Source organism: Rattus rattus, chromosome 5 (assembly GCF_011064425.1).
Source record: "Rattus rattus isolate New Zealand chromosome 5, Rrattus_CSIRO_v1, whole genome shotgun sequence".
NCBI classification, from domain to species: Eukaryota; Metazoa; Chordata; class Mammalia; order Rodentia; family Muridae; genus Rattus; species Rattus rattus.
The window spans coordinates 134,528,657-134,555,104 of NC_046158.1; the positions used below are offsets into that span (position 1 = coordinate 134,528,657).

General features: G+C 41.0%; 1 protein-coding gene across 1 annotated transcript in view; it reads left to right on the plus strand.

Moving 5' to 3' along the window:
* The window catches only part of Itch (itchy E3 ubiquitin protein ligase), an 88,107-nt gene that overhangs the window by 34,312 nt on the left and 27,347 nt on the right, over positions 1-26,448 (plus strand). The window contains exons 7-13 of the mRNA XM_032904513.1: positions 7,254-7,299; positions 8,830-8,987; positions 10,606-10,801; positions 12,697-12,792; positions 14,663-14,837; positions 19,434-19,503; positions 22,165-22,249. Coding sequence (XP_032760404.1) covers positions 7,254-7,299; positions 8,830-8,987; positions 10,606-10,801; positions 12,697-12,792; positions 14,663-14,837; positions 19,434-19,503; positions 22,165-22,249 — 826 coding nt within the window. The remainder of the gene's footprint in view (positions 1-7,253; positions 7,300-8,829; positions 8,988-10,605; positions 10,802-12,696; positions 12,793-14,662; positions 14,838-19,433; positions 19,504-22,164; positions 22,250-26,448) is intronic.

Consider the following 26,448-nt stretch of genomic DNA (forward strand, 5'->3'; position numbering starts at 1 on the left):
CTCAAACTCCGAGCTCCACCTGCCTCTGCCTCCCAAGTGCTGGGATTAAAGGAGTGTGCCATTATACCTGTCTCTAATTTTGCTTTTAACACAGATTTCCAAAGGCCCTATGACATGGAACATAAAGTAATAGCTTGGTGTTTAGTCTGAGCAGACTACTTTACTTAGAACGGATTTATAGAGCAGTCTGCCTGTCAGGTTCTGATACCCTCTGGTGTGCACTAGTGGAGGATTGATTTCCTCTTTAGCTCACAGCTTTGTTTTATAGCAGGAACTTGTGTGAGTGTGCATTGCATGTGGACGTCAGGACAGCTTGAGTGTCTTGGGCACTGAACTTAGCTCATAGGTCTTGGTGGCAAGTGCCTTAACCAACTGAAACTTCTTGTGTCTCCCTCCCCTCCCTGCCTTTTTTAAAGGAATTACAAAGTAGAAGAAAAATTTACAAATGGTTATACTGCCTCAGACTTGAACTTCAGCTGAATGTTGTTCACAGGAAATCTGTAGTAATTACATCTTCAGACTCAGACACACAACAAAAGATAAAATAGAAATAAGTCATGTTTTTTAACTGCCCTAACCCTGGGTACGTGCAGCTTTTTGTTTGTAGGCTAGTTTTCTCAGTAGCTGGCACTTAATGCAAAAGTCATGCTCAAATCTAAACTGCTCACATACTTAGAGATTTACTGTTTATTTTCTATAGAAGTTGACATTTATATATTAACATTTTTCAGCTCAAATGGGAAAATAACTTAACCTGATTTTTTTAGAGAGGTGTTAATTGGAAGAATTTAATTAGAAGAGGTTTGAATGGTTTAGAATTGAATTGCCCAGATATATCAGCTGCCATTTGTTGATTGTTTACTCTAAGACAAGACAGTGTGTGTACAGAGATCTTTATTCTTTTTTTTTTTTTTTTTTTTTTTTCGGAGCTGGGGACCGAACCCAGGGCCTTGCGCTTTGTAGGCAAGCGCTCTACCACTGAGCTAAATCCCCAACCCCTTCTTTATTCTTTTTTAAAAAGACTTTTGAAACATTTTTAATAATAAAGTTTAAAATACAGGAAAAAAAATACCATGAGGAGAAGAAAACCCCAAGCTCTTCGTAGAATTAAACTTGTGCTAGGCAAGCATTAAACCATTGACCACATACCCGACATTTTTATTTGGGGTAGGGGTAACATTGAAACAGTCCCAAACTGTAGTCCAGGCTGACTTTGAAATCAAGGTAATCCTCTTGTCTCAGCCTCTTGAACCTTGGGATTTTTAAGTATGAGCCACTATGCCTGCCTTAGGTTTTATTATTGTTGTTATTTTAGGGCCTGCCTCACTGTGTGGCTTTGGCTGTCTTTGAACTTGCCCTGTACCCTGTGTTGGTCTTAAATTTGAAGCAGTCCTCTTTTTAAAAAAGGGTTTTTAACCACATTTTTTTATTTGTGTATGTGGATGCCTTCACATGTCATAGCACTAATGTGGAGGTCCAAAAACAACTTGGAAGAGTTGGTTCTCTCTTCTCTCTCCTCCCTCTCCCTCTTCCCCTCCCCCTCCCCTCGACAGAATACTTGTCATAAACAATTTAAAGGAATTACTTATTTTGATTCCTGCTTTCAGAAGTATATGTTCATCACAACAGGGAAGACTATGACAGAATAAAGTAGCTCACATTATGGAAGACAGGAATTAAGAGAAAGGAATATAGGAAAAGGCCAAGTAAACACGTTCTCTTAAGGACACTGCTGCCCTATGACCTCCTTCATCAAGTCCCCATTTCCTGCTTCCCACAACCTCTTAAGAAGGCCAGCATAATGTTTCCATTAAGTCAGACGAGCTCGTCATCTTTGCCATCAGAGTGTGCTTTACTAACCTCACAAGCATTGTTTAATCTAGTCAAGTTGGCAATGAAAGTTAACCACTACATCATAATAAATTGTAGCTGAACGTTTGTGAGTGCGTGTGATGTGTGTGCACATCTATGTGTGTTCAGCTATGCACTTGCAGGTAGAACACAGTGGCTTTTCTCCTCTATTGTTCTTCCTTGTTCTTTGGAGACAACATCTTCTGCTAAACTTGGAGCTCTGGCATTTTGACCGACTGACCACCAGCAAGCTCAGCACTAACTCCTGTTTCCTCCCTTCTCAGTGCTGTGGTTATAGCATGTGCTGGATCACGTGGTGTGGCTTTTATGTGCACGTTAGGTTCTGCGCAGTGGTCCTTATGCTTGCACAGTAAATCCCCCTCTCTGAGCTGGTAGCTGACATCCTACTGGACATATACACTACAATTTTCCCGTCTCGAGGTGGGCATTTAGCTGAATTTTCTTTTGGCTATTCTAAGTTATAACTAATGCTGTTAACTTTCAGGAAAATTTTCTCTGGTGTTTTACTATCTTGGTTATATACTCGTAAGTGGAATTGTTAGTGCTTGTGTAGCTAGTCTCACATTTTCTGGCTTTGTGTGGGGATGTTGAAAGATTTGTTTAGTTTTGAGATAGGGCCTCATGTAGTACAAGCCTCATGCTCACTCTGTAACTCGGGATTGCCTTGGATTTTTCTGGTCCTCTGCTTTGCCTCCCAAATGCTGGGATCAAGGTATGTGCACCACACATTCCATTCGTGTGTTATGGGTGCTAGGTGTGAGTCCCAGGGCTGCTGGCATTTCGGACAAGTACTCTGAGCTCCACTCCCAGCCCTTATCTTTAGTTTTTGGGGACAGGTCTCCCTAAGTAGCCCTGGCCTCAAATTCAGCAGCCTATCTGATTCTCAAGTACTGGGATTACTATCATATGCTACCATGCCCAGTACACTAATTTTCTTTTCTTTTGATCTGATTTTCCTCTATATTTCCTATTTAATAATTCTATCTAAACCCTTTGAAGATATAAATGATTTTTTTAAATTTTTTGGTGTTTTGAGATCTTGATATATAATATTGGCTGGCCTGGAGCTCACCATGTAAATAGAGCATCAGGCTGGCCTCACGTTTGCAGCAGTCTTTTGAGTCTGCCTCTGAGTGCTGAATACTAAAATTATAGGCATGCAACACTATGTTGACTTAGAAATGATTTTTCTCTTTCCCTCATTGGGGCTCATTCGGTTTCTATTTTATGTTCTTTGATTGCAAATTTCCCATTTATCTTGGTCTATCCAAATTTTAAAGGCCTAACTTGAGAATTCTTTGATTTGGAGAAAATGTCTTTTTGTTAACTAGTACCAGGGTTTGCTGCAACCAAAAAGCATTGACTCTACTTTCTGGGGTCCCCAGCCCAGTGCAGTGACTGGCTCAGTACTCCCCACCTTGTTGCTGGCCTGAGGCTTTCTGACTGACCTCAAAGCTGGTAACTGCCACAAGATAAAAGTGTTTCGAACCTGCGTTCTGCTTCTGGTCTGATATGTCAAATCAAGCTATGTTTGTTTCTGAGATTGCCAGGCAGCCAAGGAATAAGAAGTTTGCTAAGTTGCTTTAGGAACTTATTTTATGGTGGGAGGACTCTGTTAATTTAGCTTACTTAGGTGAGATCTTTGTAGATCTCCCAGAGCTTCCTGTGGATAAAACCTGTGCATCTAGAACTTTGATAAGATTTCTTATCACCATGCTCATCTTCAAGTTACTTTCTCATTTATTCGTGCACGTTCACTTGTGCACGTACGTGTGCATGTGTGTGAGTGTGTATTTGTATGGGGTGTGTGTGTGTGTGTGTGTGTTGCCCATTTACTATAAAGCATGTGTAAAGGTCAGAAGACAGTTTTTGTGGTTGGTTTTCACCTCTGCCTACGTGAGGCAGGGCCTCTTCTGGTGCTCTACTGTATACTCCTGGCAGCTGGCCTGGGAGATCCTAGGCATTTCTGTCTGTCTCCAGGCTTGCTCTAGAAGTACTGGATTATGGGTGCACACCACTGTGTCTAGATTTTTCATGCAAGTTCCAGACATTAAATGAGTGGTGAGGCTTGCGTGACAAGCACTTTTACCTGCTGAGCTACCCTACTCCAACTGGTGACATTTTTACTTATGGGAGAAATGGGGTACTGGCTTGATTTAGTACTCAATGCTACATTGTTTGGGGCATAGTTCTCTCACTCCACTTACGTCCTGTGCATCATCAACAATTTTTTTTTCTTTCTTTTTTTTTTTTTTCTTCTTTTTTTCGGAGCTGGGGACCGAACCCAGGGCCTTGGCTTGCTAGGCAAGCGCTCTACCACTGAGCTAAAACCCCAACCCATCAACAATTTAAAGAAGAGATGATGCACATGAAAAGCTTTGTTTCATTTTATTTTGCGATAGTTTCACACTGGAGCTCAGGTTGACCTGTAATGTATTATGTGTCCCAGACTGACCTTGAACTAATTGCAGTCTCTTGATGAGGTAACTGGTGTGAACTATCACACCTGGTATATGCAAAGTTGAGGCTCAGATTCAGGGTTTTGTGTATATTAAGAAAGCGTTCTACCGGGCTGGAGAGATGGCTCAGCCGTTAAAGGCTAGGCTCACAACCAAAAATATAAGAAAGCATTCTACCAAGTGACCTACACCGTTATGGTTTTGGTTTGGCTTATTTTTTTAAGATTATGAATTCTCCTCTTTAAATCAGTCTTGTAACATGCAATAGGTTATCAGATAAAACGGGAAGTTTCCAATGTATTGAAATGAAACATAAATCCATGTCACCATAAATATAACACCTGTATAAGAAAAACCACCACAAGAAACTCAGACTTTCCCTGTGACAGCTGTGAACTGATCTTGGACACTTCCTGAATATAGCACATGTGGCCTGCTGGATCTGGAGCACACTGGCTTTAGAGTCACACACATATGACAGGGCTATGGTATTATTGGCTTGACTCAAGAACAGTGCAAGCACATTCTAATGTATATTGATCGTCTTTTAAATACTGAAGTAGAAAGCAACGTAATCACACTGTCAGAAAAATGCTAGAGAGGAAGAACAGTTATGTAAAGCTCGAAAGGTGGTGTTCACAGCTTCATTTCTTTGACTTCTTGGGTAATGGCTGCTAAAACAGTAGGATGTGAGATTCTAGTTCATGGGTCACCATTCCTGACTTTGCTGACTGCCAGGATATCTCTAATCAGATGCAGGACATCAGATATATTCTAGGACTAGCATGGCTATATCCTTGGGCAAGCTGACATGCTGGGACTTGAACTCCTCACGTATATTTGTCCACATGGGAAATTTACTACTTTGCTAGAGGTCACTCAGCACCTCACTGCCAACTTCCAGAGAACTCCCAGCAGCACCATTTTATGTTTGTAGAAACATCTTATATATCATGAGGTTCTTCACCATTTTTGGGTGTATAGTAAATGCTTTTTTATAAAAATTACGTATGTGTGTGTATGAGTATGGGAGACTATGGAGGTTAGAGGCCAGCGTTTGTGAGTCATTCTCTCCTTCCATCAGATGGGTTCCAGGGTTCAAACTCAAGTTGTAAGGTTTGGTGGCAATCACCTTTGTCTGTCATCTGCCAACCCATATTTAGCATGTTTTTGAGGTGACATGGTTTGCTAGTTTTTGGTGGTTTTTTTTTTGTTTTTTTTTTTTTCTTTTTTTTTTTTTTTTTGTATCTGGGGGCTGAACTCAGGGCCTTGTGCTTACTAGGCAAGCACTCTACCACTGAGCTAAATCCCCAACCCCTAGCTTGTTTTTAATACTGTAGATTTTAATACAGTTTCAATTACAAAACAATTCCACATTTATTCATTCCACTGTATCATTTTTAAATGTATATTTCTCTATGATCATTAGTACTTAAAAAAAGGGAAAAAGGACTGGAGAGATGGCCAGTGGTTAAGAGCACTGGCTGCTCTTCCAGAAGCCCTGAGTTCAAATCCCAGCAACCACATGGTAGCTCACAGCCATCTGTAATGGGATCCAATGCCCTCTTCTGGTGTGTCTGAGGACAGTTACAATGTACTCACATACATAAAATAAATTAAAATAAAAAGGGAAACAGTAGATTTCTACCACCCTTGCTAGGCTGTGGCATAATCTGGTTATGAATCAGTGTCTTTGTAATGAGTTTACAAGTAGCTGTGGCGTGGTATGCTAGCGATTTACTACTGCAGTCATGACTGTGTTTTGGGAGTTTTGTGCTTTTGCCAGTTGCATCTAGTCTGAGAGGACTGAGTTAGCCAGAGCAAAGATGACTCCATGACAGGCTGCAAACTGGCAGTTGGGAGACTAGGCCAAAATTTCTATTTCTTAGAAATAAGAACCTGGATCCAGGAACCTGATCAGCCAACCACAGCTACAGGCAGCCAATCCGAGGATACCTTGTCATCTGGCTTGAAGTAAGAATAGGTAGCTAAATGAATACGTCACAAAGTCACACACACACACACACACACACACACACACACACACACACTCTCGAAGGTCTCCACTACCTAATCAATTGTACAATCAGTCAGACCCCTGGAAGTAGAGCTAACCAGTCAAGGTAAAGGGGCACATACTCCTTCCTGAAATTCTCCTGACAGTGAACGCTGGGTCAGCAAGCTCACTAGGGGTCTCCACTCCCAGATGGGGAGACTCCTACAGGCAGGAAATTCTCCTAACATGTTCATCTAGAGCCCTATGTGGTTTTCAGTTTTCTGTCTCTTTCAGTGTCCACAGACTGATTTTGGTGTTTACCTCTAGCAGCAGTCCTGACAGAATCCTAGGAGTCCTTCCTGTGAATAAAACTGGAAGAATGTATGAATATTATAGCATTCATTTTGGTTTCTTTGAAACTTGTTTTTTCAGACAGTCTTGTTCTCAGAGAATTCTTTGTGTCTTTCATTTTCTCTGATTTTTATCCAAGCTATTTTTATATAAAGAGTTGTTATTATTAGCCTTGTTATTTTGGAGTTATTTTTATATTGACTGTTGACTAGTAACTTTCTCCCATGTCTCAGATAAAGTAAATGGTTAAAAGCTGTGTATGAAGATGCACAACTCTAATCCTACAAGGCTGAGGAGAGGCGTGCAGAGTCCAGTGCTAGCTTGTTGAGTTAGAGCCATAAATAGATCTCAAGAAAATGCAGAAGTAGCTAACCTCCCACTAAATATTGATATGCACTTGTATGGAATTGAAGGATTTGAAGATCATATTTTCCTTTTAAAGTTTATGTTTGGATTTATATTTGTTATTAGAAAGATTTAGTAGTTTAATAAAAGGCTTTGCTTTCTTTTCTTTTAGTTTAAGTTGAAAACTATTCTCTTGAATCTCATTTTGTTTAAACTTATTGATGTTAAAGGTGCTACACAGAATGACGCTGGCTGCAGACCCAAAGATGAAACAAGGTAAGAGCTCATGACTGCTTACCATGCAGACATAGGCGTGAAAGAGAAAGAGTTAACTTAGTCCATTCATTTAAACTTCAGGTTCAGGGGGCTGGAAAGTGGGCTCAGGAGATCTGATGTCTTCTTCTGGCTTTCACAGACACTCATGTAAACACATCTTATATGCATGCACAAGTGCATACATAACACATGGGAATAATTACTGACTTTCAGATTCAGATTGATATGTTATGGGCTAAGTATTCTGACTTACCTATACAGTCCCAGCATTTAGGTGGCCAGACTTGGGCTAACCTAGGCTACTAAATGAGAAACTCTGTCTTTAAAAAAATAATCATTAAAAAGTTGGTAGTGTTAGTACACATTTATAATCCAGTTTGGGAGAAAGAATAGGATTAGTAATTCAGAACCAGCTTGAGTTACGTGAAATCTAGTTTCTACAGAAACAAAAACTATAGCAAGGGGCTGGAGAGATGGCTCAGCGTAGGGAGTACTTGCTGCTCTTTCAAAAACAAAACAAAAACAAAAAAAACAAAAGCACATTCTGCTAGCACACATGTTGGGTATCTCACAAACTGTGTGTAACTCCAGTTCCACGGGATCTCTGGCCTCTGTGGGCACCTACCTAAATATATGTGCCTATACACAGACACAGGTAATTACGTATAAATAAATCTTTAAAAAGTACGAGAACCAAAAAAGCAATGTCATGGGTCATAAGAAAAGTCATTAGAGAAAGAACATGTCATCTGATCACATTGCCGCTGGGGAGAACAGATGAAGCAGGAGCCAAGCAGGGGACAGGCCTGGAGTCCCAGTGCTTGGGAAGTAGTCAGGAGGGTCAGGCATTCAAAGACCAACTCTGACTATCTGGGTTTAAGGCTAGACTGTGCTGTATAAAAGGAAGTAGAGTAAAGTATTACGGTTTGGAAGTTGGGTAGACTAGTACAGCAAACGCCTATGTTACCTATCTATGTAATGCGTGGACGTTTTCATGTTAAAAATATTTTAAAGAGCTTGGATGTAACTCAGTTGCTGGAACACTTGCCCAATGAGCCCAAAGCTGGTTCCATTCCCAGCAGGGAAGAAAAGTAACACACTGTTAAAGTCTTTAGGGAAACCAAAGTCTGTAGTGTGGTTCTGTCAGAGCAACTAGAACTCTGCCTTGTTAGAATCACATTTATTGTAGTTAAGGTTGGTCTTGAACATCCTAATTCCTCCTGTTTCTACTTCCAGAGTGCTGTGTTTGTAGGCATGTGTAGCCCTGTCTGGCACTTAGGAAAGGCCAGTACACATCAAGATATGAGTGCAGGCTCTCAAGAGAGAATTGTGAGAATGTGTCCTCACGGTAGCAATATGTATGATTTTGTTGGGGATTTAGCTCAGTGGTAGAGCACTTGCCTAGCAAGCTCAAGGTCCTGGGTTCGGTCCTCAGCTCCGGAAAAAAAAAAAGTTACATTGTTTAAGGATTCTCTTTAATAAATGTCTTTTTAATAAATGACATTATTAGGTGGTTTTCTTTTTATCCAGAGTGAGCACAAATGGATCAGAAGACCCTGAGGTTGCAGCCTCAGGGGAAAACAAGAGGGCCAATGGGAACAATTCTCCATCCCTTTCAAATGGTGGTTTTAAGCCTTCTAGACCTCCTAGACCTTCAAGACCACCTCCACCCACCCCACGAAGACCAGGTATGTATTGCAGCCTTTGGTGCTGTTTTGTAAATAATAGGGGTTTTTTTGGTAGGAAAGGTTAATAAGAGAGCCTCCAGATGGTGCCCTTGTTAGCCTCAAATGTTTCCTTCCTCAGCCTAGGATCAAGAGAGTATACTGCCAGGGTTGAGGATTTAGCTCAGTGGTAGAGCAGCTTGCCTAGCAAGTGCAAGGCCCCAGCTCTGAAATAAAAAAAAAAAAAATACTGCCATGCCTAGTGTTTTTAAATACTATTCTGTTTGGGGACTGATTATCAGGTAGGTGTCAGGGAGGCCATTGGTTTTTTTTTTTTTTTTTTTTTTTTTTTTTCGAGCTGGGACTGAACCCAGGGCCTTGCTTCCTAGGCAAGCGCTCTACCACTGAGCTAAATCCCCAACCTCGGTCATTGGTATTTTATTTAAACAGAATCTTACTCTGTAGCATAGGCTGGTCTCCAACCTAGTAATCCTGCTTCAACTCTCAAGTGCTGGGATTGCACATATTATATGGCTTCTGCATTTTTACATTTAAAAACTTAAAAACTGAGAAGGGTCTTTCCATAGGCATCTAAGAATTGCCTTTTCTGTAAGTTTTTCTTTCAGGAATAAAGTTCCATTAGACAGTACTTTATTAAGAATGAAAATAATGCTAGGTGGCGGCGATGCACACTTTTAATCTCAGCACTCAGGAGGTAAAGGCAAGTGGATCTCTGGAGCTTGACGTGGGCCTGGCCATCAGATTGAGTTCCTGGACAGCCAAGACCGCACAGAGAAACCCTGTCAGGGGTGGGGGTAGAAAGAGTGGATGGATGAATGAAACTAGCATGTGTTATATAAAGTATAAACAGTACGGTGCAGTTAGAGTGAAACCGGGTGGTTGATGGCTGTGACATATCTTATACAGAAGAGTTTAGTTGCTTAGTCCATTCTATGTTTTAAAAAGCTGATGGGGCAGGGGTGAATAAAATGACAGCTGTTAAAGAGTACTTGTTGCTCTTGCAGAGGAACTGTGTTCGATCTCCAGCACCCATCACTCCTGTTTCAGGAGATGCCTCTGACCTCTCCAGGCACCACATGTGGTGCACACAGACATACATGCAAGTCAAACACACAAAAATTAAGTGAATAAATCTGATAAAACGTTCACGCTTACTAGTAAAGATAATCAAATTTAAAGCAAAAAATGTTCACTAAATGAACATATTTCATGTAATAAGAGTATGAATATTATTTATATAGTTATATCATTTTCTAATTAGCTATCAGAGGTATCAGTACACTCATTACCAATATCAGAAATTAGTCTATTAGTCTCATATCTTCAGGGTCACATAGAGAAGGCAGTTTTAAGGATCGGGAAAGTGGTACCCATGGTTTCCTATTCTAAAAGTTTTTACTGGGTTAGGAGTTGTATCTTGTCTATTATACACAAGTTCCTTGTACCAGGAAAACCAACCAAACAGTTATTTATATGGTTATGAATTTAGAATAGTATATGTTGTGTAATTTGATGAGACCCGTTTTATTTGTCATCTCCCTTTTAAGTTTTAAGTTAAAATTCTGTGCTGGTTAGATTTTAGAAAGCAAAAGCTTCTTCTCTTTTACCCAACCTTGTATAGCTTCTGTCAATGGCTCACCATCCACGAACTCTGACAGCGATGGATCTAGCACAGGCTCTTTGCCACCCACAAATACAAATGTAAATTCAAGTGCATCGGAAGGAGCAGCATCTGGGTTAATAATTCCTCTAACCATCTCTGGGGGCTCAGGCCCTAGGCCGCTGAATACTGTCAGTCAAGCTCCCCTCCCGCCTGGGTAAGTAACGGTTAATATTTGTTTTTTACTAAGCCTTTGAATGTGCTCATTAATTTAAAAAGATTATAGTATATTCTTCCATAATTGTTTTTTAGGTAATCGTAATTGATTCGGGGAGTTTGGAATCCAGGAAAGCTTACTGTATTCTAAATGCTTGCTCCTCTTGCAGGAAGTAGGGAAACTGAGCTAGGTATTTTGGCACACGCCTGAATCTCAGCACTCGGGTGTCTGAGGCAGGATTGTTGTGAGTTCCAGCATGGGGTACAGCGTGAGACTCTGGCTCCAGTTTTTTTTTCAAGTGTTGAGGTGGACTGTTATGTGGCCCTCACTGACCTCAGATTCACTGTGGTAACATTGAAGTAGCGACCCTTCTGCTTCTACTGCCCAAGTTTGCCCAGTACACATGGAAAACAAACAGTTAGTGAGGAACCCACCACCACCATAGAAAGTTAACAAAAGCCAAGTAATAAACGAGTTATATGAGGTAGGGAAAAAGCAGATTCTCAAATTATTTTTCATTATAAAATCATCATAGCAATATAATAATGTAAACTGATAAGTTAGTTCTATAATACCATTTTAATTTGTACTTTAAAATGTTTTCTTAAATTGAAGTCTGCTTGTCTTGTCTGTATGTGTACCACATGTGGATGGTGCCTGCAGAATAAAGGAGGACACTGGACCCCTAGAACTTGAGTTACAGCCAGTTCTGAGCCTGGGGTCCTTTGTAAGAATAGCAAGTGTTCATAACCACTGAGCCATCTCCCCAACTCCTATTTTTAACATTATATACATTGTGATATTCAAATTGAGAGCTCAATCAGGGATAAATGCATAGCCTAGTGGTAGAAAACTTGTGTAGTATGTGTGTAGTTCCAGGTTCTACCCTCAGTACCACACACACACATATCAAAACAAAAACTAATGTTCAGGGCTCAGAATGCCAGTCAAAGTTATTTGCTGACTGGTAAGTTAAACTCATGATGAGAATTTAACTACTTATATGGGTCATAATTGTGTGCTCTCTTCTGACCTTTGTGGGCACCAGGCATGCAGATGGTACACATACATACATGTAGGCAAAACACTCATGCACACACACTAAAGTAAATCTAAAAAATAAAATTAAAAATAAAAATAAGGTTTGGAACAATGGCTCATCAATTAAGAGCACTAGCTGCTCTTTTAGAGGACCCAGTTTTGATTCTAAGCACCCATGTGGCAACTTACAGTTGTTTGTAACTCCTCTCTCAAGGGATCTGATGTCCTCTACTGGCCTCTGTGGGCACCAGGCACACACGTGGTGTACAGACATACATGCAGTCAGTGCATCCATACACACAGAAATAAATAAGCAAGTAATTGTGAAAGTAACAAGCTGGATGGTTTCCTGCTTTTCTGTTCTCTTTGGCAACAAACCTGCACAGAAGACTAGAGCATTACAGTGGCTAGTCTGTAGCTCTCTTTCTGTGATGTGCAAGAACGCTTTTGATAAAGAGTTATGCTTTAAATTCTGTCTTTTTTAAACATTGTAGTCAAAATCTTGTCTTTCAGTTAACTCAGTTGTTCAAGTTTCAGGGAGTGTAGCCAGATTACATAGACACACTTTGGTCTTCTAGGTGGATTGATTGGCTTTGAAATGCATGTTTTTTTCCAGAACAAACAGAAGAAAGAAAACTCATTCACTGAGCTGGTATCACTCTCGGGCTTTTCCCTCTCTTTTTAGATGACATTTCTTGACTGTATTTTAATTCTGTTTTCTCCTGTATAGACTGCAGGTTCATTTTCTTCAGTTATGTTTATTTAAGATGATTATTTAAGGTAGAAAGATGTAGGCAGGATTAAAAAGCCAAATTAATACAAAATGTTCTTACTCGTCTTTGACTCTATTTAAGGTGGGAGCAGAGAGTAGACCAGCATGGGCGTGTTTACTATGTAGACCATGTTGAAAAGCGAACAACATGGGATAGACCGGAACCTCTACCTCCTGGGTAAGTGTCTGAATTTAAAAATGGCAGTCTATCCAGAAGAACAAATCGTGTCTGTGCCTGTGGTCTCCCACGGTCCCTGTTCGCTTCCTCTCCTTTGTTTGCTACACAGACTAGGAGGATGAGAGCTAAAGAAGCAACTCTGAGCACGCTGAGAGGGTCGTTGCTGTTGTTAGACAGAGTCTCATCACTGCATATCCTGAGAAGACTCTTGATCCTCCTGCCTCAGCCTTTCAGCCTTGCAAATTCTGAGTTACAGACCTGTGCTGCCATAGCATGTGTATCATACCACGAAGAGTGACTTTTCTTTTTATCTTGTCTAATTTAAAGATTCCATAGTTCTTATTCTTTGTACTTTTCTCTCTGAGCTTTTTAGCCAGCTAAGAGCCACAAAATTTTAAATTAGTTTCTTCAAGAGGTATAACTCTACTAAGCATGGCGGCACTTGTCTGAATTATCAGCGTTCGGGAAGTAAACGCTGGAGGATCAGGAGAGCAAGGTCACATAAAGCTCTACATAAAGTTAGAAGCCAGCCTGTGCTGTAAGACCTGCCTCAGCGGCTCCATTCCAAGAAAAGAACTGCAGCTCCTATTAATGTTTACTAAAATCATTGCAAATGGTAAACATGGTACTAAGCATTTAATGTATATATTATATAAAATTGAAAGATAATATATTTTTTAATTCAAAGGGAATATGTAGCAAATACGGGGTAAGGGGTATGTGTCTCTGAGGTTGAAGATGGCTTCGAGAGTTTGCCTTGTAGTTTGTGAATTTGTTTCTCAGCACTCACATGAGACAGTTTACACCTGCCTGTTACTCAAGCTCCAGGGGATCCATTACCTTCTTACCTGTGCAGTCACCAGCACACATGTGCATATACATAGAAGTGCAGAATCTTTAGAAAAATATTAACTTTGCTAGATATTAACAAATATTAACTAACCCTTACAGAAATGCATACCTAAAAGTGGTTTGACTTGTTAAATTGGCAGGTAATATCATTAAGTGTTGATGAGAAACTCTATAGGAATGCTGGCAATAGTGTTAATTTGTCTCCACCAAAAGAATCTGATAATATATATATATATACATATATATATATACATATATATATATACATATATATATCAATCTTTAGTAATTCTGTATAGTATACTTATGAAATAATTTGAAGAAAAACCTTTTTTGTCTTAAAAGTTATTATTACAAGTAAATTAAAAGTTAGTCGTATTCCTGTGTAAACTGTTTTTTCATTTGATTCTTATTCTGAATATATATTACATTTAAAAGGCCTCACTGATACATGTTACAGGCTTTTTTTTTTTATTAAAGATTTACTTATTTATTATATATAAGTACACTGTAGCTGTCTTCAGACACACCAGAAGAGGGCTTCGATCTCTTTACAGATGGTTGTGAGCCACCCTGTGGTTGCTGGGAATTGAACTCAGGACCTCTGGAAGAGCAGTCAGTGCTCTTAACCACTGAGCCATCTCTCCAGCCCATGTTACAGGCTTTTAAAGGACAAAATTTTAGAAACATTGAAGTTCACTTTGTAAATATGAATGAATGACTTCAGGTAAATCAGGAGCTGAGAATGCAGCTCAGTGACACTGCACTCAATAGCATGTGTAAGGCCCTGGATTTCATTGTCAGTACAAAGAGAAAAATAGTCGTTTCTCAAGGTAAAAGCCTTACATGCTTTGTACAAGTTTTCTTTTTTCTTTTTATTTTTTTTCTTTTCTTTTTTTTTTTCGGAGCTGGGGACCAAACCCAGGGCCTTGCGCTTGCTAGGCAAGCGCTCTACCACTGAGCTAAATCCCCAACCCCTACAAGTTTTCTTAAATTAGTGGTTTCTTTTCTGGTTTAGCTGGGAACGGCGTGTGGACAATATGGGACGTATTTATTATGTTGACCATTTCACGAGAACCACAACATGGCAGAGGCCAACCTTGGAATCTGTCCGGAACTATGAGCAGTGGCAGCTCCAGCGTAGTCAACTTCAGGGAGCAATGCAGCAGTTTAACCAGAGATTCATCTATGGGGTAAGAGCGTTTGATTTATTGGTTATTGTAACTGATAAAAATCTTCAGTGTTGGGCTGAAGAGAAGGCTCAGAGGTTAAGACCACTCACTGGCTGCTCTTGCAGAGGACCTAAGTTCAATTCATGCAACTGCGTAGTGACACAAAACCAGCTACAGTGAGCTATGCCCTCTTCTAACATGCAGGTGTACATGCAGGCAAAACTCTGTATAAACAAGCAGTCTTCAGTGTTCAAACACTGATTGCATGCATCGTGTGAGCACTAATGGAGGGCAGTAGGATGGTAACCCAGGTGCTGCCCTCTGTAGGTATTGATCTTGTCATGGATTCTTTCCTATTAATGTTAAAAAGAGACAGAAAAGAAGTTAGAACTCTTTAAAATTCATGGAGAAAAGATTAATAAAATTGAACCCAAGCACTTTGAAAAGAATTAAAACAATTCTAAATGTAGAACTGCCTATAACTTACTAGAAAAATTGAAAGTTCAAGTCTCAGGGAGCCTTATTTATTTATTTTTACACTCCAGATTATATTCCCCTCCCGGCTCACCCTCTGACTGTTCCACACTCCATACCCTCCCCCTGAACCCCTGTCTCCACAAAGATGTCCCCACCCCACCTACCCTACCAGATTTCTAAACTTCCTAGGGCCTCCAGGCTCTTCAGGGTTAGGTGCATCTTCTCTGACTGAACCCAGACCCAGGAGTCCTCTGCTGTATATGTGATGAAGGCAACATCTCAGCTAGTGTATACTGTCTGGTTGGTGATCCAGTGTCTGAGAGACCTCGGGGGTCCAGGTTAATTGAGACTGCTGGTCCTCCTACAGGGTTGCCCTCCTCTTCAGCTTCCTCCAGCTTTTCCCTAATTCAACCAGAGGGATCAGTAGCTTCTGTTCATTGGTTGGTGCACATATCTGCATCTGACTCTTTCAGCTGTTTGTTGGGTGTTTTGGAGGGTGGTGAGCGCCTCATAGCCTCAGTAATGGTGTCAGGTCCTCGGGCCTCCCCTTGAGCTGGATCCCACTTGGGGTCTGTTTCTGGACCATCTTTTCCTCAGGATCTTCTCCATTTCCATCCCTGCATTTCTTTCAAGCAGGAAGAATTATGGGTCAGAGCTTTGGCTGTGGGATAGCAACCCCATTCCTCCCTAGATGCCCTGTCTTTCTGCTGGAGGTGGATTCAATAAGTTTCCTCTCCCCACTGTAGGGCCTTTCATCTAGCCCCCCCCCCCTTTGAGTCCTGAGAGTCTCTCACTTCCCAGGTCTCTGGTACATTCTGGAGGGTCCTCCCAACCTCCTTCCTCCCAAGGTTACCTGTTTCCATTCTTTCTGCTGGTCCTCAGGACTTCAGTCCTTTCCCCGCGACCCAATACAAGATCATGTTCCCCTCTCCTCCCACCCCATCCCCTTTCCCTCCCTCCCCACTTGTGGTTGCTTTATTCTCCCTCCTAAGTGGGACTGAGGTGTCCTCACTTGGGCCCTTCAGCTTTTTGAGTTCTATGTAGACTCACTCTCTCTTTCTCTCTCTCTCTCTCTCTCTCTCTCTCTCTCTCTCTCTCTCTCTCTCTCTCTCTCTCTTGGGCCCTTCAGCTTTTTGAGTTCTATGTAGACTCTCTCTCTCTCTCTCTCTCTCTCTCTCTCTCTCTCTCTCTCTCTCTGTGTGTGTGTGTGTGTGTGTGTGTGTGTGTGTGTGAGAGAGAGAGAGAGAGAGAGAGAGAGAGAGAGAGAGAGAGAGAGAATATACTGCATGTCCTTTTGGATCTGAGTTACCTCACTAAGGATGATATTTTTCTAGTTCCATCCATTTGCCTGCAAAACTCAGAATGTCCTCGTTCTTAATAGTTGAGTAGTATTCCATTATGTAAATGAACCACATTTTCTGTACCCATTTTTCTGTCGTGGGGCATCTGGGTTGTTTCCAGCTTTTGGCTATCACAAATAAGGCCGCTATGAACATAGTGGAACACGTGCCCCTGTGGCATGGTGGGGCATCTTTTGGGTGTATTCTCAAGAGTAGAATATCTGGGTCTTTAGGTAAGCCTATTTCCAATTTTCTGAGGAACCTCCAAATTGATTTCCAGAGTGGTTGACTTAGTTGCATAGTTGGGAATGGTTAACAACCTACTGATAAAGTCTCCTGAATAGACTGGTGTGCTGCTCAGCTGAAGAGCTTGTGGTCCTCAAAGTGTTACATTATACATGTGTCTACTCTGTGGAAGTTTACAAAGTATTTGCTTTACAAAGCTGGGTTGATGGTGTTCACCTATTATCTCTAGCATTTGGGAAGTTGACCAGATGGCTCAGTGAAGCTCAAGAGTTCAAGACCAGCCCAGACAACTCAAGACACTAACGTACTACTAAAAAAACAAGAGCAAAACCAAAACAAAACAAAACCCAAAACACCAAAGATAACCAGACATGGTGGTACATGGCTTTAATTCCAGCACTCAGGAGGTGAAAGCAGTTGGATCTCTGACTTCTAGGTCATTCTGGTCTATGTTGTGAGTTCCAGGTTAGCCACCTTGTCTGGGTTGAGTCAGGGTAGAGTAGAGATAAACAAAAAACAAAACAAAAAGAAACAAAAAACAAATAACAAAAAACCTTTACTAAATGTAAACAAATAGATTCAATACATATTTTTCTTCAGACTAATAATGTAAATATAGTGATAAATATACAAAGTATATATCAGTGCTTTCCTTGCTGTGTGATTTGCTGCTAGGAATGTTATAACCTAAAGTCATAAAATATCACAGAACTGTGTCTGAGAAAAGTAAAATAGTTCATGTCAAAACAAATCAGTTTGTTGCAGTAGTGGATAGAATTTAAACCAAAGAACCAGCTCTGCAGGCCGGGAGAAGCTGAGCCTCTCCATTGCTGGTGCCGCAGCACTGTGCAAGCTTTTCTTCACATTGCACCAGAGGAAAATGGCTTTCCTTTCCCTCCCAGAGAGTACCTTTCCTCCATTTTCTTGCCTGTTTCTTTTGTTTGTTTGTGTGTTTAGGGCCTTATTTACTTTTATGTGTATGAGTACCTGAATGTTTATCTGTACACCACATACATGTAGTATTCAGAGTCAGAAGTTCACATCCCCATGCAACTAGAATTACAGATGGTTGTGAAGCCACCATAAAGGTTCTGGGAGCAGAACCTAGGTCCTCTGTAAGAGTAGCCTGTGTTCTTAACTTTAGCCATCTCTCCAGCCTCTGCTGCCTTTTTTGTTGGACCTCATCATTAGAGTGGTGTCTGTTTACTGAGTGGACAAATTCGTCTTCATCAGAGACAGTGTGGGGGCATGTTTATTGAGGGATAGGTAGACTTAGAACTTCTTGGCAGCTGCTTTCCTCATGACCATCTCTGCTCCTCACACATCCTCTGGGCTTGCTTGGATGTACATCCTCACCATCTTCTTCATGAGCCTGAGGGCTCACGTGGCTTAGGAACCAAGTGACACGAAGCATTGCTCATATGGTGCAGAGCCACATACCCCCTTATCATTTGCCACAGAAATGTTATGTGCTTGGAAAGGTGATCCCAGTGCTGGCCATGCCTCAGCTTGCTACACTCCTCATAACCTTGTGTCCTTGTGGGAACCTACTGCCATGGGCCAGTGCAGACATTGTTGCTGCTCTTCCTTGGTGTAGGCCAGCCTTCACCTTCAGATCTTCTTGGCTAAGCCTTCTAAACAGCAAGAAGCCCATGCCAGTCATATCCTCTCTTTCCTTTCTTCTTCTTCTTCTTCTTCTTCTTCTTCTTCTTCTTCTTCTTCTTCTTCTTCTTCTTCTTCTTCTTCTTCTTCTTCTTCTTCTTCTTCTTCTTCTTCTTCTTTTCTTCTTCTTCTCTGCTCTGTTTTACATTTTAGTTTCTGTTTTTCTAAGTGTGGCTACTCAACTTGCCTGCTGTTTACAACCCTAGTTCCCATAGGATTCTCAGATAACTTGGGAGTCAGATACATCTGGTTCTTGGTTCCACAGTTACTTTGAGTAACTTTGAATAAGCTACTTAATCTCGCCAGGACTCACTTGCCTTCTATTAGAAATAGATACTTAATACCCTTGGTGGCACTTACTGTCTTTCTACTCCCAGCTCCATCTGTCTCCTGTTTCTCTGTGGTTTTGAGTACACATGCAAGATTGTTTTCAGCTATCTTACCACTCTAGGTTTTGGTTTTATAAATGTCTTGTGGGGAGGTAGGGGGTATAATTTTTATGTTACTAGTAGAGGAAACTTTGTATCACAAAAAAAAAAAAACCTAGTAATTTATAGGTAAGAATTTATGTAATTACATACTATTTTAATTTTACATAATTTTTAAATGTTAGATAATATTCCATAGTGCTTGCTTTCTTTCTTTTTTCCTTTTTCTTTCTTTCTTTTTGCTATATCTTAAACCAACATTTATTGCTATAACATAGGTTTTCAAAGATATTTTTAGTAAGTAAGTATTTTAGTACTGTATAAAATTCTCTAAGGTGTGAATTCTATAAGAATATGTTGTATTGTGTACACTAGGGAAGTCATACTGAAATTCATACATTTGCTCTGAAATCATGTGTTTATGTTATGAATTATATTTGTTTAATTATTTATTTCTTTTATAGAATCAAGATTTGTTTGCTACATCACAAAACAAAGAGTTTGATCCCCTTGGTCCTTTGCCCCCTGGATGGGGTAAGCACATTAAGTTTTTTTAATTTAAAAAATCTGTTAATTAGAAAATCAGGACTAGAAATGTTTGTCTAGCAAGGGTAGAGCTCCGAGTCTAGTCACTAGCATTGTAAAAAAGTGAAAAGAAACAGATTATTGATGCAGTAATCTAGAAGGAACTCAAGGATGCTAATGCTTACAGAGGAAGGCCATTTTCACAAGATTAGGTACTTGTAGTACTCTTGGGATGCCAGTGTCTATTACTGTCACCAAACACTTTAGACCAGATCTCTAATGAAAAGAAACTGAGTTGGGGAAATGGCTTAAGTAAGAAACAGGTTTGCTGTGCAAACAGGAGTATCCGAGTTGAATTCTCAAAACTCAGGTAAAAAGCCAGGCATGGTAGCACATGCCTGCAGCCCCATGGAAGTCAGGGAGACCAGGAGATCCCTGAAGTTTATTGGTCAGCGAGCCTCATCAAATGGTTGACCTCCAGAATCAGAGAGACTTGTCTAAAAAACTAAGGGAAGCCAGGCTTGTACATAGACGGCAACACATATAATCCATCTTGAGAAAAACCCATCGTTTCTTTTCTTAAAATCATTTATACTCAAAACATAGTAATAACCCAGAGAGATGGTTGGTATGTGCCTCTAACCTCAGCACAAGGAGTTCCGGGCCAGCCTTGTCTACACACTGAGTTTAAAACCAGCATCAACTATTGGAAATCCTGATTCAACCAAACAAAACAACCAAAGGCAGAAAGAGAGTAAAGTGCTTGTTGTATAAGTATAGAACCTGAGTTTACTCTCCACTCCCTATGAAGAAAGATGGGTGTGGTGCCCAGGCGTTTATAATCTCTAGGGGAGAAGATACCTGAGAGGATCCTTAGAGTTTGCTGGCTGGCTAAGCTAGCTCAATCAAATGAGTCCTGGGTCAAGGAGAAACTCTTGCTCAAAAGACAAAGTAGTCCCTGAGAAGGAACACATGTGAGGCTGTCCTCTGGGCTCCATATGCATGTGCATAAACGTGCTTGTATATGTGCACATCCCCATCCACTAAGCATATATACAGCCATCACCAAACAGAGCCAAATAAGCCCTTTCTCTGTGAAGAAGGGGTGTGTAGGGATGGTCAGGGTAGTGGAATGGTCAGTGTATGGTTGATATAAAACAAAACAAAATGCTTTAGAAGAGGAGGTGTGACCCTTTGGTGTTGAAACTAACTTGTCAGATTGCATCGCTACACATCGATCGTATGCTTTGTTTCTACAGTCCTATTTGTGTATAGATGAAGGCCCTACGTTTATATTCTACCCTCTGTTTCTTAGGATATATGTTTACTTTTATTTTATAATGCACACATGTTTTGCCTGCATATGTATTTGTGTACCATGGGTAACCTGGTGCCTACAGAAGAGTGGGTCAGATCTGGAACTTGAGTTACAGATGGGTGTGAGCCACCACATGGGTTCTGGGCATTGAACTCAGGAAGAGCAGTCAGCGCTCTTAACCACTGAGCCACCTCTCCAGCCCTGACCTTTCATTTGATTGCAGAAGAACTTGGACTCGTCTTTATGGTGGTGATTATTATCACGCCATTTTTACTCTTTTGAAGCAGCTGTAGAAAAGATCACCCCTTGGTCTCAGCAGTTTGAGTTGTGGGCTGTGTTGCCCTTATGGAAAAGCTTTCTTGCACGGTTGTTCTTACCTTCTGTATCTGTGTGAGACTGAGCTACGGGAGGAGTATCTCAGGCATAAATTGCTTACCTAGTTAGTACTCATAGACTTTAAGTTCACACCTACTTTAACACGCAGCAACCGAGATGTCATTTGTGTAAAGCTAAGTAGCTGGAAAGTTAGATGGGCAGGACAATGTAAAATAATCTTTTTTAGCTTCTTAGAAATTTTTTTATTTAAATTTTTTTTGTTTTTTATTTTATGTGGATATGTGGGTCTATGTGTGGATATGTGCACATAATACCTCAGAAACCTCGAGTACTCTTGAGTTACAAACAGTTGTGAACTACCTGATGTGGGTGCTGGGAACTGAACTAGGTCCTCTAGAATAGCACAAGTGCTCTTAAGTGCAAAGACCGCTCCCAGCCCCAAAATAATATTTTATAATTTTACTAAGATTCGGAAAGAACTCTCAAAAGTGTGAGTGGGTAAGGCTGGATTATCTCTGACTCACCAGTTCCCCACGTACTGGCATGCAGACTTATGTTAATTATGAATGCTTTAGACCTTAGATGGCTTGTTCCCAGCTCACTCACGTAACTTAACCTATTTATACTGATCTACGTTCTGCCTTGTGGCTTGTTACCTTGCCTCAGTTTCTGGCTGATGACACCCTGGATGAGTCTTTCCCAAAATTTGTGGAAGTCCCACCTCTCCTCTCCTGTCCTGAACGACTATTGGCCGTTCAGCTCTTTATCAGGCCAATAGAAGGTGCCATAGGCAGGTGAAGGAGGACAGAGACACATCTTCACACAGTGTACAAAAAGATTATCCCAACATCTGGATTAGTGAGATGGGGGCAAGGCATATGCTCAAAAGCTAGGATATCCTTTCACGTGTGTGGTCTGCAGTCACCGAATGGGCAGGTTCAGCTTATTTTGTCTTAGTTTGAGAGGAAAACTATTCCAACATTAATGCTGTGTGTTTCATTTTTTATTTAATGAAGAGAAGAGAACTGATAGCAATGGCAGAGTGTATTTTGTCAACCACAACACTCGGATTACACAGTGGGAAGACCCCAGAAGCCAAGGGTAAGAACTTCAGTGTGTGTGTGGCCTCTAGAGGCTATACCTTTGACTCGTTTATGTATTTTCCCCAAAGACCTTACAATGAATTACCCGCATATCTTTGAAGAAGAAAAATGAGTGCTCATAATGTAATTAATCATTACCTGTAATGAAAAGCTGGAATTTCATGAGTTTCATGGGGCAGGGCACAACTCTTTCCCACCAAATACAGTTACAGAACTAAAAATAAAAATTCTGTAGTTGTAGACATCTCAATATATTTATATGTTTATTATTTCATATATGAAGAGATATTATCGTTACAAGTTGCCTTTTTAATGCTTTGATGACACTATACAATGATTTCTCTGAGCTGTTTGTCATTCTGTGTGCTAAAGCTAGCTAAGACCTTGTTTAAAACAAAACAAAACAAAAAAAAATACACATGCTCAAAGTAATTCACATGCCTTTAATTCCAGCACTGGGAGGCAGAGGTAGACTGAGTAACTCTGTTTCTGTTTCTATTTCCACGTGTAAGCATATCTTCTTAGCGTTCTGGAGTCTAGAAATCAGAGATCAAGGTGTCACCAGACTCTATGACACCTTTGAAGGCACAGGGAAGGGTGTGGTTCAGCCCCCTAGCAGCCACTACTCCTATCTCCTCTGCTGCTCCTCCTTGGTTTGTTTTCTGAGGCAGGGTTTCTCCTCGTAACCCTGGCTGCCCAGAACGCACTCTGTAGACCAGGCTGCCCTCAAACTCAGACATCTGCCTGCCGTTTTCTCAAGTGCTGGGATTAAAGGAATGGGTCATCATGCCTGGCTTTTCCTAACTTATAGTTTGTTGGCTTGTATCAGCAGTATTTTAGTCTTCAAATAGCTTTCTTTTCTTTCTTTTTTTTTTTTTAATAACACTCATTAGCTTAACTGAGTGAGGTTCCAACCTCATTTCTTTTTTTTTTTTTTTTTAAGATTTATTTATTTATTTATTGTATATGAGTACACTGTAGCTATCTTCAGACACACCAGAAGAGGGCATCAGATCCCATTACAGATGGTTGTGAGCCACCATGTGGTTGCTGGGATTTGAACTCAGGACCTCTGGAAGATCAGTCAGTGCTCTTAGCCACTGAGCCATCTCTCCAGCCCAGCTTTCTTTATATATACATTTTTGTTTTAATTTCACCTCTTTTTTTCTTCTTCTTCTTCTTTCTTTTTTTCGGAGCTGGGGACCGAACCCAGGGCCTTGCGCTTGTTAGGCAAGCACTCTACCACTGAGCTAAATTCCCAATCCCCCAATTTCACCTCTTTATATAAACACCAGTCCTATAAGATGTGTGATATATCCTATAGGAAGTGTAATATATAATTATATATAATCATGTGTCTGTCTGTCTGTCTGTCTATCTATCTATCTATCTATCTATCTATCTATCTCTATCTCTCTAATGGTATTATACACCAGTAATTCAAGCATTTAGGAGACTTTAAGTAGGAAGATCATGAGTTCCAGGCTAGTCTGGACTACCTAGTGAGCCCCTGCCTGAGAACAGCAACAGCAACAGCAATAACAAAAGCCACTAGAATTGCTGAATTATATTCAGTCATATTTTTTATAGAGAAATACTAGAGACAGTAGAAGGAAGACATTTACAGAGACAAGTCTGAGAGGAGTCCTAATCCCCATTGCTAAAGGAGAGAGGCATGCTTTAATGTTGGTAATATGTAAATGTTACAAACCAGGGAAGTCTGTGGACTCCAGTGAGATGTCCATTTACCCTTCTGAGTGATCATTCTTCCACCTACATACTGACATTTGTATTGAATTATAGAATATGACTAAATATTCTTTTAAATTTTTTATTAAAATTATTATTCACTATACATCCCAGTATCAGCCCCCCTCTCCTCCCTGCCCCCCTCACACAGATCCTCCATTTTCTCCCTCCCCTTCTCCTTTGAGAAGGTGGAGCTCCCTCTAGATCTCACCCTCCTACTACTCCCCACCCCATGTCAGCACCCAGCACATCAAGTCATTGCAGGACTAGGCACCTCCTCTCCCTCTGAGGCCAGACAAAGCTGCCCAGTAAAGGGAACAGGATCCACAGCAGGCAGGCAACAGATTCAGGGACAGCCTCTGCTCCTATTGTTGGGGACCTGCATGAACACCGAGCTGCCCATCTGCTACCTATGTGCCCCTACATATGAGCCTAGGTCCAACTCAGGCGTGCTCGATGGTTGATGTTTCCTTTTCTGATAGCCCCCAAGGGTCCAGGGTAGTTGACTCTGTTGATCTTCCTGTGGTGTCCCTGTCCTCTTTGGGTCCCTCAACCCTTTTCCCAACTCTTCCATGAGACTCCCCAAGCTCCATCTAATGTTTGGCCTTGGGTCTCTGCATCTGTTTCCACTGGCTGCTGGGTGAAGCGCTCATACGGAGAGAGCATCGTTAGTATTGTCAGGGGTTGATTCTCGCCCATGGGATGGTCTCAGTTTGAGACAGTCACTCCCTCAGTCTCTGCTCCATCTTTATCTTTGCACGTCTTGTAGGCACGACACATCTTTGGCTTTGTGGGTGGGTTGGTGTCCTTACCCCTCCACTGGGAGTCCGTCCTGCCTGCTACAGAAGTGGCCACTGTAAGCTCCATATCCCCCACTGCTAGGAGTCTGAGCTAGAGTTGCCCCCATAGACCCTCTGGATGCTCCCCCATCCCAGGTCTCTGACATCTCCTGAGATCTCCCCCACCCCACCACCAATTTCCATTCTCTCTTCCTTGCTCTCCCTATATCTGATTCCCCACCCCACTCTCCACCCAGTCCCCTCTCCCACACAGATTCCTCCCTGCACCCACCTCCATACCTATTTTATTTCCCCTTCGGAGAAAGATTCAACCATCTTCCCTTGAGCTTCCTTTTGGTCTATTGATTATAGTGTGGTTATCATGTACTTTATGACTAATAACCATACCATGTCTTCGGACTAAACATTCCTAACATTTTTAATAGTTTATAAAATACAATTAAGACAGTGTTCTTCTGAATACAGTACTTTATCCTTTTAAAGTACATTTGAGGAAAGTAACAGTCCAAACTAGTAGTGTTTCTCTATAGAATGATGTTAAATGCCTCAGAGTCTCTGCTTTTTGTTTTTTTATAATGTAAACTTAAGTATTTCCAATGTTTGCTCAAAGCAAGCCCATCAGATCTGACACAGGGGTGGGAGGTGAGGCTACAGCTCAGTTGGTACAGTGTTGTTGCATGGAGCCCTGGTTTTGATCTTTAAGAGCCCCATGGGTGGCATATGCCTGTAATTTCAGTGCTAGAGAAGTAGAGACAGGAAGGTCAGACGTTCAAGGCTGTGCTAAGCCAGCTATATGATGAGTTCAAGTCCAGCATACATGAGACCCTATCTCAAAAGAAAAGAAAGAGAAAAGTAAATGAATAAAAGTCTCATTCATTTTACCCAACCATCTGAAAAGTCTGATTGCATTTATGTCCACGGTAAATTCTCGGTTTACTAGAATTCATTTTAATATTTGTGCAAATGCATCAAGTATGGGGCATATAACAGGTTATTTACAGAGGTCACTATTGCTTTATAATCCACTTAGGCTCTACCCTCACTTAACAGTCGGAAAGTGGAGGGTTTCAACATACACCTTGAAGGACGGGGACGCCGTGCTCAGTGCATAGGAAGTCCTGGGAGAGACTTTCTTTTACTTCATTTTCTCATATAGTCTTACTACATAATATTGTCTTGATTGTTTAATATTTTTATATGTCTTTTGAGAATTTCATGTCTGCAGTATGTTTGGTCTTATTCATCCCACTCCCCCCTCCTCCAGTTCTCCTCAGTCCATCTCTTTTTTTCAAGGCAGGGTTTCTCTGTGTGGCCCTAGCTGTCTTGGAACTCTGTAGACAGGCTGACCTCAGACTCACAGAAATCTGCCTGCTTCTGCCTCTTCAATGCTGGGATTGAAGGTGTGCAGCATTGCTGCCTGGCTCCTCCCCAGTGCAGCTTAACTTTATATCCTCATTGTGATTCTTTAAATAGCCCACGTAGTTCATTTAGGCCCATGTGTTGCCTCCAGTTTTGTCTTTCGTTTTTTGGGTTTTGTTTTGTTTTGTTTTAAGACAGGATTTCAGTATATAGACCAGGCTATCCTGGAATTCATTATGTAGATCAGGCTGTCCTGCAACTCAGAGATTCACCTGCCCCTGTCTCTTGA